We start from the raw sequence: 15,335 nt of genomic DNA, 5'->3' as shown, positions 1-15,335 counted from the left end.
TTAAGTAAACTCCTCCACCGTTTTTTATGGTTTAATTTTATTATATGACATTTTTTCTCTTTATCTTATTTAAGAAATTTCAAATTAATTAAAAGTCTCTAAATATGCTTCTACTAATAAACATTACTTTTGATAATTACTATTATTTTGAACAATATATTTTGCATTACCTAATATATATATATATATATATATATATATACACACACTTTTTCTCTTATTTTATATTATAGGAGAGAAATTTATTAAGGAAAAAATTAATTAAAAAGGGGCAGAGAATCAAAAAGTTACTCTAAAGGAATAGAAAAAAATTAAATTTGTCAAAAAAAGTGAGTTGCGGATGTTATAAAAAAAATAGTTGATTTTTTGTTAATTGAATTGTCAAAATTGTGAAACAACTTTTTGACTTATAAATAATTTTTATATCTAAATAATATAATTAAGAATCTAGGGTTAAAATTATGTATTTTTACCATATCATTGTTATGCAATTGTGACACATGAAATTGTAAGAGGAATCGATTTATTTGATTCTTAGCTATATAAGAAAATTAATTAGTTTGATGATATTTTTTTTCATAAATTAATATATAATATTGTGTTGGTTTTAATGACTCATATGGTTAATGAATTAATTTTTTTAGTTGAATTGTATGATTTTTTTTATACTCTCTCTCTCTCTATATATATAACATGTTCGTGTGCAATATTTAGTATTTATTATACTTTATATTGAGATTTGAAATATTACTTTTTTTTTAGAGATATACTGACGCCTTTTCAATTAACTAGGTTTATAAGGAACCAATTGCTATTGTTTAGGGGCGTCAAGATCGGGTTCCAACTTTTTCTTTTTGAGAAAGAAGAGGTTTCTGGACAAGCGAAAGAGATGCCGAAAGAGCAGATGCTTTTATTTGAAACAAAAGCATGGAGATTTGGCTGGAGAACTATAAACAATCCTTATAATAACAACAACAAAAAAAACATAAAAATATAGTTAACTAATCAAGCAAAAATATTAAAGAATATTTAGTTATGGTTTGAAGAGGAAAGAAAGATCATGTTCTCAAATAACATAATTCAATTCTCCAAAATCTACAAAGAGACGAAGAGAGTATAAACAATTAGAGTCTTTAGAAACTACAAAAATAAGCAAAGAAGAAGTCTCAACAAACTACAAAGAGAAAAACAAACAAATTATTTTTTCTACAAAAAATTCATGAATTGTATCATCAAGAATCCAAAAAATATATATTAAATGTATAATTACAATAGAAAAAAGTGATAATTATAAGTATTAGATATGTCAAATCTTTTACCTCGTAAAATCAAACTATGCAAAAATATCTAACATTCTTCATTATACATCTCTCTCCTGCAAAATCAGATCAAAAAAGCCAAAAAAATTAACCAATCAAAGAGACAAAAGATGAAGAATACGAGAAATGAAAATAAAATAATCATCATACATGTCTCAAAATAGATTTTTATAAGTGTATTATTTAGGAGTTATAAATTTGTATATTTAATAATTTGAAGGTTATGAATATGAAAGGTTAGGAGTTATATATATTACTAAATTAATTAAGATTTGAATTTATTTAATTGAATAGGTATGAATTAAGGAGATGGTTTTACAAAATAAATAATTGAAGAAAATTAGAGAAAATGTCAAAAAAACCACAAAAAAGATAAATAAGATCCTTGGCAATTGAGAGGTGCCACATCACTTCTTTTTTATTTAGCTTTATATATATATGATATGATATGTTCCGATTAAAACTAAATTAATTTTAGCTACTCTACTCTCAATTAGTAACTAGTATGCTACAAGGTATTCCAACGATCTTAGGGTAACAAGCTACAAGTCAGTAGATATTTTTCCCCTCGTTCTCTTTTTTTCTAGTTTTTTTTATCGGACACTTAAATTAAGTAGACTCAATTCTTAAATTTTTCATCTTAATTATTGATTTCTTTTCGCTAGTGTGATTTAAATTATAATTGTTATTGGTATTTTTTTTATATTATTTTATACTACCATAAAATAATCAATAAATCTTTATTCTCGTTTGCTTTCATGTTTTTTCTTGATTCATCACCTTTTAAACAATAAAATGCTTAAACAATTTTGTCAAAGTCCTACACAATATACATGGTAGGTATTCTAACTTCTATATTTATTTTCAAAAATAATATCATAAATTAATCGGACAGTACCATTTGAAGAGAAATCGAGATAATCGGACGATTTCAGAAGTATTATTTTTTATTATAAAAAATAAAATAACTAAAACAATGGGGAATCAAGCTGGAATGGACCATGATGTTACGAAAATCATTCACAACCACGTTCTAGCAATGTTTGTAATTGGGAATCCAAGTATAATAAAAACACTGGGGAACCGAGGCTAATAAAACTATAGAAAAGAATTAAAAATACTCCTGATTATTCAAAAAAATATAAATATATCTCTTATTCACCTATTGAATTAAGAAACCTCTCAATCCATTTTTTTAAAATTCATTTTTACCCTTAAAACTAATACAATTTTTTTTGTAATTACTATTATTATTAATTATTATATAGCATCTTTCTACGGGATAAATTTAAATTTCAATCCTTCAAATTTTCTTCAATCCACCCAATTCATATCCACATTTCTGTACTTAGACTCAATTAAAAGATTCATCAGAAATAAAAGACTGAATCAATTTATCTCTCCCTTTAAACCTAATACTTCTTTTCATTTAATGAAATCTGTAATAATGGAGGTCACTTGTGGATAATTAAGCTAGTGGTGCATTGAAAAAATCTTCTACTTTATACAACATACGGATCTTACAATCAATAAACATTTTGATTTAACTGTGAAAAACCTTAATGACACACAAAAGTAGTTAGTGTAGTTACATTAGGCCTCTTAACTTCAAATATTACTTGGCTTCTATATCAAAAAATAATATTTTATTTGACTTGTCTAATTTAAAAAATCAAAAGTGTTGTATTGTATATTTTTCCTTTTTTACTTTTATATTAAATAACTATATAAAATAGTAATAGTCAAATTTAAATTTCTTAAGTATTTAATTTAGTAAAAATACACCCTAATAAAAAATTTCTTAAGAATTGTGTCACTTAACATGGATCAAATTATATGAAACGAGAGAATAATTTTATAAATTAATTATTGGTTAAAAGTCAATGGAACTAATGAGAAGTTTAATTATATTGTTTAAAGTTTGAAGAGTTTTAAAGCAAAATTTGAGAGGGTATAAAATAACAATCGAATCATACCATGGAAAAACGCCACCTAAAAATGGACCATGATGGTACGATTTTCACCAATTAATTGTTCAATAATGTAGAAAATGACATCATTCACAATCACGTTCTTACTGTTTTTTTTTAATTTATAATTCGAATCAAGTATAATAAAACAATGAGGAAATCGAGGGCTAGTAAAATATCAAGTTTTGTCTAAATCGACCTGGCCAAGCACTAGTTTTTGACGTGCCTTAAAGGAAGTGAATATATATTTTTTATATTAAAAATCATTACAAAAATAATTTAACTTTCTTCTTCCTTCAGCCCCCCACCCCCACCCCCACCCCCACCCTCTCCTTCTTCCTTGAAACCACCCACCCCCGCACCCCACCCCCTTCTTCTTCTTCTTAACACCCGCCCCCTACCCCTCACCCCACCCAACCAAATCTCTATCTAAATCATTTTAGTTTCTTTAATTTTGAGATTCAAATTTCTTCTCTATGAATCTTGGTTGATTTACACACTTTTAAAAATCTGGGTTTTCAAATCTTGTTTGTGAAAGGTTGAAGTTTAGATAATTTCGAAATTTTGAAGAGTAATGGTGTATACTGAAAGTGATAAACTTCATGAAAAAGCTTGAAGAATAACAAATGGGTTTTGTGAATTTATGAAATTAATTCAAAATTATGATGGAAAATTATTGGGTTTGTGTTGGGAAGCTTTAACCGTAAAAAAATTTCATGTAAAATAGGAAGAATTAGACCAATTTGACATGAATTTAGTGCTCAATTATGAACAAATATGAAGAACATGATATTGAAAATTTTAATGTGCAAACTTATTTTTTATTTTTAGAAAATTTCAATGTGCAAACTTATTTTTTATTTTTAACATTTAATTTCTTATGTGACATTAAAAATGACATGAAATTCTACAAAATGACGTGAAATTTCATGTGTAATCGGTTGTGCTACACTCATACACATAGAATAAGAAAGGGGTTTAAAGTATTGCATTTTAATGTGTTTAAGGGTTCAGTTGACAAAGTCATGAGTATAAGGGTCCAACTGACAAACGGAGCCAAGTATAAGAATCTCTCATGTCATTCTACCTAAAATATATGGTAAAGTATCAAGTTTTGTCTAAATCGACCTGGCCAAGCACTAGTTTTTGGAGTCGTATATATTATTTATTCATGGTTAGCCAAAATAAATAAATATTACTTCCGTCTCATATTACTGGGTATCTATATTTCTAATAAAAGTTTTCTTAAGAACTGTGTCAAATCAATATAAGATTAATTATTAGCTAAGAAGTTAATGAAATCATGATGGGGATGGGGCCAGTAGTGTTATAAATAGTGTAAATGGTATTCCTAAAAATGAACATTCAATCGGCACATTTATATTAGTGAGAGAGAAATGGCAAATTGTGATGGGAGAAGGAAGGAGGTGATAGCAATAATTGGAGGTGGAATCAGCGGTCTCTTGGCCTGCAAATATGCAATTTCCAAAGGATTTGATCCAATTGTTTTCGAGTCAGAAAGTAGCATTGGAGGTGTTTGGAGTAAGACTATTGAGAGCACTAAACTGCAGACACCAAAACCCCTTTACCAATTCTCTGATTTTCCATGGCCTGATTCTGTAACTGAAGTGTTTCCCGATCAACACACGGTGTTGGAGTACATTGAATCATACGCACGTCACTTTGATTTGGTGAGACACATTCAGTTCAATAACAAAGTATTGAGCCTTAGCTATGAAGATGATGGTGGCAATGGAACCAGCCGAGAATGGATGTCTAATGGCAAATGGAACGTTACTGTACAGCACACTCCAACCCTATCCATAAAGGTAACCACTACTAATCAAACATAAATTTCAAAACATAATTAATACACATCCCTCTGATTACTCAATGTATGCAGCAGGTATACCAAGTTGATTATGTAGTAGTTTGTGTGGGAAAGTTCAGTCAAGTCCCAAACATACCTGAATTCCCTCAAAACAAAGGTCCTGAAGCTTTTGAAGGCAAAGTAATCCATTCAATGGATTATTCAAAGATGGACTCCACAACTGCAACCGACTTTGTCAAAGGAAAACATGTAGCCGTTGTTGGATTCCAAAAATCAGGACTGGACATTGCCATGGAGTCCTCCACAGTAAATGGTAGTAAGACATGAATTCAATTCAGCTTTTGTTTTCTTCCATCAACGTAACAATCAATTTTGCAGGGGTTGAACGTCCGTGCACCGTAATAATCAGGACACCACATTGGAACGTTCCTGATTATTTCCCCTGGGGATTCCCAATGGCAAAACTCTATTTGAATAGATTCTCAGAACTTACAGTGCATAAACCCGGTGAAGGCCTTCTTTTATATCTTATAGCTACAATTCTCTCACCTCTGGTAATTCCTCTTATTATTATTATTATTATCTAATTAATTAATAATAAAACTCATCTACAAATATTAATTCATCCATTTTACAGAGGTGGGGCTTCTCAAAGTTTGTGGAAAGCTATATAAAACACAAGCTCGGGCTTTCAAAGCACGGGATGGTGCCAGATCATAGTTTCTTAAACGAATTGAGTGCCTGTTTAATTTCTACAGTGCCTCACGGCTTCTACGACAGAGTTGAGGAAGGACGTCTCAAACTCAAGAAAGCTAAGAGTTTTGGATTTACTAAACAAGGCATTGTGCTTGAAGGTCAGGCCCAACCCATTAAATCTGACTTAGTTATACTCGCCACAGGCTTCAACGGAATTGATAAGCTCAAACACATTTTTGAATCACCAAAATATCAGCAACTCATAGCAGGCTCAGACGATTCTGCTGCAGTTCCCCTCTATAGGTGAGTAATACATAAAACAACCCTTGCTGTGAAAATAATAAATATTTATACTTCTGACTTATTATCAGGGAATGCATTCATCCCCAAATTCCACAAATGGCAATTATTGGATTCTCAGAAAGCATAGCAAATCTTTACACCTCAGAAATAAGGTGCCGATGGCTGGCAGAGCTTCTTGATGGAAAATTCAAGCTGCCTAGCGTAAACATGATGGAGAAAGACATAGCGGAATGGGATAAATACAAGAAGAGATACTCAAAGAAGTACTACAGGAAATCATGCATCGGTGCATTGCATATTTGGCACAACGACCAACTCTGCAAGGACATGGGCTGGAATCCTAAAAGGAAAAAGGGTCTTTGGGCTGAGTGGTTTGAACCTTACGGACCAATGGATTACACAGGCCCAATATAAGATCAGCACCCAACCTCCCATTCCTGGGCTTTCTCTTTTGTGTTTTTACTTCTTCCTCACCGTTGTTTTACCGTCTAAAAAGTGTAATTTGTCATTTCTCATTGAAAATAAAAGGTTAATAATTCCACCCACCAAAGCCAGCTTGACATTCATTCATGCTGTGTTCCTTTTAATCTGCGCTACACTTCAACAAACTTAAGGTAGAATGACAATACAACAGTGTTGTTCTCGCATGCTTCAATATGATAAGCTGGATATAAAAATCCACAGGTAGGTTAACACAGAGAACCAAACACTACAAAACTCATTGAACACATCCCAATTATTTTTCCCATAGATAGTCATTGAAAGGCGATTCAACATGTATTTTGTGTACAGCAAGTTTGCAGGATCATTAGGGATTGATTGACCTCAAGAAATTCAAGGGATGCTCTAATTAACCTTTTTTATTTCCTTTCGTTCTAGCAAAGCTGACTTCTTAAGCCAAGATGCCCAACATTTTCCTCTAAGAGCAACAAGTTACATGGTACATATGTACGTAAGGAAGTAATGCCGATAAGTATATATATACAGATGTTCCAACTTATGTACATAGGACAGACCAAGCCACAAGGCATTATTGCAGTCATGATGAATCTTCGAACATCCACCACCCCCCAGAAAATAACTTCAGAGGAGGGAATAAAGGAAAAACAATAACTAAGAAAGCAAGTACCCATGGAGGATAGAGACTCAGTAATCCTACTTTCAGAGAAAAAGACAACATCCAAGAAAGCTAAGTTAATCAGGATTATGAAAGGAGGTTTCATAAGTTTCAAAGGTCTGAAATCTAATCCACTCAACTAATAACCTGAAAGAGAACGCAGAATAAGATAAAGTTAATAAACAGAAATAACATTTATCAGCTGATTAGCAGCACTGGACTATCTTAAAATTTTCAGATGAATAATATTGGAGACAAGGCAAACGAAAAATAAAGAAAGAATAGGTCAATGGATTATAATGGCATTGTGTAGTTTAAAAATGACAAAATAGGTTTGTCCCAGTTAATTAAAAGCATCTTATTACTTTACTTGAATATACCAAGTACTCGGTTAAAATTTGGTCATTGTGCGTGGGTAATTATTACATCATCTTTCCAGGAATGACAGAAGCAGGATATTCATTTCTTTAGTACTAAGATAGCAGACCATCATTTCAAAACTGCATCAGATAAGACTATTGGCTGACATCCCTATATTTTCAGGTTTGTCCTAATTAATTAGTTATGCAACTACTGTAATACAGTACATACAGCGACTGTCATGCAGAGACAACAATGTAGGAATTTGTTATGCGGGGGAAAAAGAAGTTTCATCAAAATTTTGTTGCTGTTCCTTCGAAATGAGAATTCTACTAACCTTAGCTTCATTTGTGTCACAATGCAGAAACCACCAAGGACTTTTCTTTGACAATAACCTGAACGTAAAAATGCTCTGTGATAAAGCATGTAATATAACTGGAAATTTGAAAATTTCTGTTATCCAAACTACTAACACAAGCAGTGCTCATCTAGAATTCCTGAAACATTATGCATATCTAACATTAACTCGTTAAAAACCTCCAATTGATAACGACAATGTTTATTGCTGAATCAATGGAAAATACCTCCCAGAACACAGACAAAGAACAGTACAGATAGCACCAGAAGAATCTAGTCCAGGAAAAAAATGGAACCACAAATGTAATCCCGCAAAAGCACATTTCTAATTGGCATGCAAAAAGGAGGAAGATGACGGGTACCATTACCTGATAAACCCAGCCATCATGCGTAAGCCCATGAAAAGGGTCAATCCCAACCAAACACCAGGAAGACCAAGAAGTCTAGCAGCACAAAGCAGAAATGCAGATGATATTGCCCCCACCAACATCTGTATGCCAAAGAAAGAACACGACTTCTGAATATAAATATTTATACTTGGTAAGTATTGAATCATAATGCACTACAAGCTTACCATGGAACGAGCTGCATAAGCGAAGTCTGAAACACCATAATGGAGGCCATCAAAGATAAACGCAAGAGCATTTATTGGTTGACTGGCACTGACAAACTGCAGCAATTTTACAATTTTACAATTTTACAATTTAAAACTTAGTTTCTGAGCATTAACCGAACTCTTCAGAGAACCATTCGAAGATAAGAACATCTTACTCATAGGTAAATCACTGACAAATTAAATTTAACCAAATACTCCCAAAGGTTTAAAGACATACCAATAAACCTGTACTAACCACAGCTAGCACCTCTGTGTCCTTGGTAAATAAAGTAGATAAAGAGCCAAAAGAAACACCTAATGCAGCCGCCAAAAACACACCTGCAACTAGCCCTATCTGCAAATTATAGGTCCAAATTCATTATTAGTGTAGAGTGTCTCACAAACTTGCAGAGCTCAACGGCACAAAAAAGAAGGGAAGCACAAACCTTTAGAACATAGTGTGTAATTTCAGTTGCCACCACGTAATCGCCTTTTGATAAATAACTAGCAATCAACGCCTGGAAACAAAGTAAAGAGAAGTTGTCTCAAACTGAAAAATTGTGATAAGATGCAAGATATCAACTATTACTGGTTGAATCCTATAATATATCATCTGACATATGGTATTTGAAAGCTTTGAAGCACCAGAAGTAGTTGCCGATTCAAACATGAAGCACACACCATAAACAAGAAAAAGTATAGACATAAGCATATGGGATAAATATACATGCACAAAAAGACAGATAGGTTCTGATGTAGGAGGTACAGGAGAAAAAGAGAAGTTACGAGTAGAATTAGACCCATAGGGATAAAGAGGATTTCATTTATATCAATTTACTTGTGCAGATGCAGCCAGTGCATCTGTGAGGAGGGAGACAGCTAGCCAAACTTGTAAGCATATTTGGTGAGCCGCCATTGCTACAGCACCTTGACGGGCAGCCATTGATGTAGCAAGTGTCATTGTGAAAAGGACAGAAAGAGTTCTTCCAATGAGAAATCCACCTACGGCAGCACAAATACAAAATTAGAAGAACCCTTTAACTATCATGAAAAGTATACAGATATGAAATGCAACAAACATCAAGAGATTGTTGTGGCACAAGCATAGAGGTGAGCTTGTTTATCAAATAGAAGGAATCTTGGAATACACATCTCAAGAATAACCACTCACCAGATTTTAAATAGCCACCAAATTGCAGCTCTTCAAATCGTGGAGGTAATATCATTACTCTCTGATTTAAATACCACATCATAGAAAAGGCCACTAGGTATCTAGAAAATTGAAGCTTATAAGTATTTCATCATATAAAGATAAAAAGAATAAAAGTTTAAGACAGTAGAGAAGCACAAACTGTGAAATGACAGTGGATATGGCAGCTCCGGACACACCCAAGCCGAAATAGTACATAAGTAAGGGAAACAAAAATATAGCTGCAAAGTTTCCAATGCCTGCACAAATAATATGCTATATCATTACAAAGGTACAACTTTAGCTCCATTAACATATCTAAGAATGATAAAGAATTGCATTTGTAATTACAGCAAATTGCATTTACAGACATCCTTAAGAAGATGAGGAAAAACTTATCTTTTTGGGCATTTTTCCCGTATAACACTTGCACAAGAATCTTTTACACTATCCAATTATTTATTTAACAATAAACATTGATCAGATAGTATTTCATTATCAAAAAAGCTTTAGATTTTATTCCCTCCGATTTAACTTTTTTATCACAATATTATTATTTTAGGGATCAAACAAAGTTTACATGACTGTAAGTTTATGAGTACATTAAGCATACAAACATATTTTTATGTAATATATAAATATTATTCTGTAAGAATTTTGGTCCAAAACTGGGGGTGATAAAGGAAATATTTCCATTTTCCACCTTCATCATACATACTAAACAAACTCAAATGCAAATAAGCAATTAAGTTAAGAATACAGTGATTTAGAGGAGAAGATATATATGACTTAGATGACAAAGGTGTTCCAGGTTAATTAGAACGTTATTGAAGGGAACATTGCCTGCCACAAATTTAGGATACCCAAAAGTTGGAATTTCTATGTCAAAACTGCATAAATGGAATCAGCAGAAAGAATATTGGGCAAGAACTATTATCACTTAAATAGCCAAGAATCCAAAACTTGCCTAAACAGAAGACTGGAGTCTTTGTATCCTTAAATCCACGGAATATGCCTTGAAGGGCCAAGGAAACTACAAATGCAGGAGCACCAAGAGCACGCACAGCAAGAAATTGTTTTGCTGGAACTCTCATAGGTGAAGTCTACAAACAAAACAATATTTTTAGTAAGAACTCATAAGAAAATCTTTATGCATGTACACAACAATGTGTGTTTGAAGGGCCAGCATAACGAGAAGAAAATTGTGATAAAATATTTTAGGAAGCCACAAATAACTTTGCTATTTTTCTAACCAAACATCGTCTTATAAGTCATCAAGATTTTTCTCCTCCCAATAACCATATGAGAATCTAGTATACGAATTACTAAATAAAATTAGCTAAACAACAAAAAAAAACTCAAACAACTCAGGTTGCAAACATGAATTACCAAAATGAAAAGCTGAGACGACACAACTTAGTCAAACTAAATAGGTTTTATGTTCCTTAAGATGGAATTCACTATATTATTTCACACTATCAGATTATTAGTAGACATCATCAAATTACACAGGTTGATATTGAAGTTGCAGCCTAGCGTAATGATTGCAACTTCACTCCGCACCAAAGTGGTGTGGCTACCAATTTCATAAAGGTCTCTCTCCATTCACTTCTGTTTTCCCTATTAACAGGCCCATCACTCCAGGAAAAAACGGAAAAAGTAGAATTAAAAAGGAGTCAGTAAAACCAAACAAACTTTGTCAGGCAAAAATAAACATAAAAATTGTATGAGTTATAAATTAGCCAGGACAAAAATGGTCTCTTGTGACCCTTATTTAAAACTTTTACTTCTTCAAGGATATTATGTGCACTCACGTGCTGAATACATACTTCACACAAATTAAAGCAAGCACAAAAAGAAGGAACTCAAATGAAAGACTGGGAAGTGAGAAAATATATATGCCATCGTACGGATGATATGCCCATTAAACCAAGAAGTAGTTCAGATCCCAACGCCAAAGCCAAAGCTTCAATTATGCCGATGCCAACTGCTAAAAATAATGCGGTAGACACAGAAGAGAACTGATGCCTTTCTGCTACCCCAGTGGGAAGTCTACCATTGGTGCCTTTTACCCCCTCTGCACAACGTATCGACAAATGAGCGTTATAAAAGTCGGAGCATGAGTCCTAAGACTTTTAGTAGGAACACCAACTCTAGGTAAGTTGAATACCTAAGCAATTATAACAATGAATGAGAAAAAGTTAACACTCCATTTACCTGACATGTAAACTTTGGTTGCATTCTTGGCGATATCTTCAGCGACGAAAGATGTAGCAACACTAAGTAGAGGAATATTAAAAAGCTTTGATATAATGTTAAAAATTGATATTGAGACACCAGCTGAAGCTAATTCCACAGAACCTGTAAGGCAGAAATAACTCCCAAGCTTCAAACAGTAACAGGAAAGAAGAAGGCATATAAAGCCAACACTCCCTCCACCCCTTCATGGTACCCTCATAAAGGAAAATGGGAAAAACTCAAAAAACCCATTTCCAGCTTCACTGGACACGATCAAGAAAATCAAATTCTTTTAAAGAATACAGATAGGGAACATTATGTTTTTCTAGTCTCATGAGCTGAAGGATAGCACACACTTTAAATAGTATAGAAACTAAAGTACATCTGGTAGCCACAACAAAATTAGTTAAGTTATATATGCTAAATCGATACAAGCATAACCGTTAAGGGTCGTCGTTAATATAAGATCCTAAATTCTCTTCCTTGACAACAAATTGATGCTAGTCATTGACACAAGTTTTCGCACCACCGTTAATATAAGATCCTAAAGTCTCTTCCTTAACGACAAATTGATGCTAGTCATTGACATAAGTTTTCGCACCACCCCCCCGAATAGAAATTGTTGTACCAGTTCATCTGTGATCTCAGGAGATTCTAAAATTCAATTAAAGAGTTGCATAAAAATGCTGAATGTGCAAAAGTTCCACCTTACCCAGGCGCCCAATATAAGCAGTCTCCATTAACTGTGCCAAAGGGTCAATGGCCTGTCCAGCAATTGCTGGCAAAGACAGCATCACAAGCTCACGCCTGACATCCTCAGATTGAGATGAACTTGTAGGAGCCTCTTCTATTGATTCACTTTTGACATTTGTTATAATGGGAACAGTCTCATTCAACTCACTGAAACCAACAAAAGGATTTGAAAAGAAGAAAACTAGATCAGCAAAGGAGGGATGTGGACCAGCAACATAAGCTGACTTGAAAACCATCAAAAAGACAAATCAGTAATGCCACTTTGTCAAGATTTAACCACATAAACGCAATTCATATTGTAGCCAGCCGGAATATCCATAAAAAGAATAAACATGTAAACATCAGTATGTAGCGTAGAATATATATTAGGCTCAGTTAAGATCTCTAAGTTTCATCAATGAACCTAACCTCTGCAATAATTACTTTGAAAATGTGTAATGCAGAGACAACAAGTGTGAAGGCTTTATAACTTCAATTTTTTCATAGATGCTAAAGTTCCCAAGCCCAGACAATTAAGCCAACAACTGACTGTCCTTGCCCATTCTAGGAGGGCCTTTAATTGAGATACCAAAGCTAGAAGTACCAAGATCGTGGACAGGTAATAACACTGTTACAACAATGTTACTGTAAATATTCTGATGCAGGAAGGAAGTAAAAGCTCCGCGCTAGATACAATGGAAACAGGAAAGCTTAATAAGGTGTGGGAAAGTGCACTTGTTGGTTGTGACCATCATCAAGGGAAGCATCGACTTTTTTTTGGGGGGGTGAGGGACAATCTACAACAACAACAACATACCCAGTGTAACAATCTACCTCCGGAAAATATCTAGTGAGATTATTTTTTTTGTTCTGCCAATTCTAATAAGATCTTACTTCGATAACACTTCATAGTCACAGGAAAAACACTCCAAGTTAGACACAGAGATTGAAGAAGTGACCCTGACAAGGGATTTAGTGAAAACAACGTATGCACATAACGATGGGGAATGACTGCTAGTAGGCCCCTAATCATGTCTGCCTAGCATCAGAAAAAGCTACTATCCAGAAAACTTAAGTAAGATCAGGGTCTTACTCTACTTCTCCACTTGAGCTTGAGAGATAATCTATTCCCTTTACAGCAGTGGTATCCTGCAAATCAGAAGCTTCCGCACCACTCTCTGAACTGAACTTATTACGGAACCTTAAAGATTTCCGCTTCCTTGGGAAAAGAACAGGTGAATATGAAAATCTTTTGCTTTTTCCAATCGATAAAGAACAATTGTTGCTACCATAAACATGTTTCAAGCTATTCTGATTGATTCTTGAAAAGGAACTACAACGGCGATTTGAGAATCTTAACGAGCAGCTTTTGGAAATCTCCTCTTTCACTTCCAATTCAGTAAACCCATTATACATCGCCTTACTGGTCAATTGTGCAGCTGCCATTTTTATAAGCTGGTGTCCCTCACTTCATAATCAAAGTAGAAAGACCTGATAGTCATACAAAAACTTAAGAACAAATATATTGGAATACATCAACTGTAGAGAGTAAAAAACATAAAGAAGAGGGAAAAAATTTCAGAAAAACAAGAAACGCTCCCACAACTGTTTAATCCTAAAATTGGTACTACTTTTTTGTTTACACTTTGTTTGAATGGTTGTTACATATTGAGTCATAATGTAACTATTGTAGTGTGTTATATTGTATTGTATTGTATTATTTTAATGAATAGAAATTTGGACAGATTATATCGTTCTATGTCCACATCCATAATTTAAATGATAACCTTAAAAAAACTAGGGTACGAGGTAAAACAACTATGAAATGTAGGGTAAATGATAAAATAAGATTATTAAATAATAAGTAAAAATATATAAAAAGAAAATATTAAGGTAACAACGCCACCATACTAAATAGATCGTTACACAAAATAATAGGCCTTTTCGTCGTTACCTAATAATGAATTAACTATATTGATACAATAAAATTTATGGAACAATCAAAACAAACATGGTATAAAAACTAACGATACAATACAATATAATGGGTAACAAGTAACAACCATCCAAAGGAGTGATAAAGTGATTTCCTAGAACAGGACTGATTGTACAGTTGAAGCTATACGGTGTAAAACTCTAGGCAAGATGGCAACTTTTTTTTTTTGTTGTTGGATGAATTGTAGACTAGGATGGTATGTTTTGATAAATGTAAGGTTCTTTGTCTTTTAACATCATGTTAACCTAAAAATCTGTAATGAAAGGAATAGAGGGAGAAAGAAACCCTCGTATTTGTCAACCGCTTTCTCGCAGCAATGGTTAATAAAGGTAGGCGGTGATTTGAAGAAAGAGTTAAGCGCAGATGGAATAGAAATAAAAGGGGAATTCAGTAATTGAACAAAGGAAATTGAGTATGATACCTAGTGAAGAGGCTGCCGCCGGTAGAGAAGGGAAGGGAAGGGCCAAACCAGAATTATACAAAGGAAGAAACAGAGTCGATTAAACCAATTTTTGCCATAGCATTCCCTTTTCACCTATTATATTACTACTTCCTTTCCTTACTCAAACCTTCTCTCTTTTTCTTTCTTTTCTTTTTTTTTGTTAGTTAAAGGTATGTAGCATGTCGCCTTT

At 33.3% G+C, this 15,335-nt stretch overlaps 3 protein-coding genes across 3 annotated transcripts in view; 1 reads left to right on the top strand and 2 right to left on the bottom strand.

The window, feature by feature from the left end:
• The window catches only part of LOC125815159 (metal-independent phosphoserine phosphatase), a 156,454-nt gene that overhangs the window by 36,416 nt on the left and 104,703 nt on the right, over positions 1 to 15,335 (bottom strand). The gene's annotated exons all lie outside the window — the stretch shown is intronic.
• Positions 4,610 to 6,623, top strand: LOC125815148 (probable flavin-containing monooxygenase 1). Its single transcript, XM_049494556.1, has 5 exons — positions 4,610 to 5,118; positions 5,196 to 5,433; positions 5,499 to 5,674; positions 5,758 to 6,119; positions 6,188 to 6,623. Exons 1-5 carry the CDS (start codon positions 4,687 to 4,689, stop codon positions 6,531 to 6,533), a joined length of 1,554 nt encoding a protein of 517 aa, XP_049350513.1. The 5' UTR covers positions 4,610 to 4,686; the 3' UTR covers positions 6,534 to 6,623.
• On the bottom strand, positions 7,094 to 15,201 carry LOC125815165 (protein DETOXIFICATION 45, chloroplastic). The gene is made up of 15 exons (XM_049494575.1): positions 15,125 to 15,201; positions 13,801 to 14,198; positions 12,688 to 12,875; positions 11,955 to 12,098; positions 11,648 to 11,814; positions 10,705 to 10,840; positions 9,901 to 9,997; positions 9,720 to 9,820; positions 9,387 to 9,550; positions 8,995 to 9,066; positions 8,787 to 8,903; positions 8,528 to 8,623; positions 8,322 to 8,443; positions 7,934 to 7,991; positions 7,094 to 7,383 (listed from the first exon to the last, which is right to left on the bottom strand). Exons 2-15 carry the CDS (start codon positions 14,151 to 14,153, stop codon positions 7,372 to 7,374), a joined length of 1,827 nt encoding a protein of 608 aa, XP_049350532.1. The 5' UTR covers positions 14,154 to 14,198; positions 15,125 to 15,201; the 3' UTR covers positions 7,094 to 7,371.

This window comes from Solanum verrucosum, unplaced genomic scaffold (assembly GCF_900185275.1).
Source record: "Solanum verrucosum unplaced genomic scaffold, falcon-dt-bn FXZP01000261.1, whole genome shotgun sequence".
In the NCBI taxonomy this organism is placed as follows: domain Eukaryota; kingdom Viridiplantae; phylum Streptophyta; class Magnoliopsida; order Solanales; family Solanaceae; genus Solanum; species Solanum verrucosum.
Note: the sequence above shows the minus strand (reverse complement) of the source record. Positions and strands in the feature narration are given on the sequence as shown.

Coding starts and splice junctions, on each gene's coding strand:
- LOC125815148 (XM_049494556.1), top strand. CDS start 4,687: ATGGCAAATTGTGATGGGAGAAGGAAGGAGGTGATAGCAATAATTGGA. Junction 5,119..5,195: donor CTCCAACCCTATCCATAAAG/GTAACCACTACT, acceptor TGTATGCAGCAG/GTATACCAAGTTGATTATGT. Junction 5,434..5,498: donor GGAGTCCTCCACAGTAAATG/GTAGTAAGACAT, acceptor TCAATTTTGCAG/GGGTTGAACGTCCGTGCACC.
- LOC125815165 (XM_049494575.1), bottom strand. CDS start 14,153: ATGGCAGCTGCACAATTGACCAGTAAGGCGATGTATAATGGGTTTACT. Junction 11,815..11,954: donor AACCAAAGTTTACATGTCAG/GTAAATGGAGTG, acceptor TACGTTGTGCAG/AGGGGGTAAAAGGCACCAAT. Junction 9,821..9,900: donor ATATCCACTGTCATTTCACA/GTTTGTGCTTCT, acceptor TCAATTTTCTAG/ATACCTAGTGGCCTTTTCTA.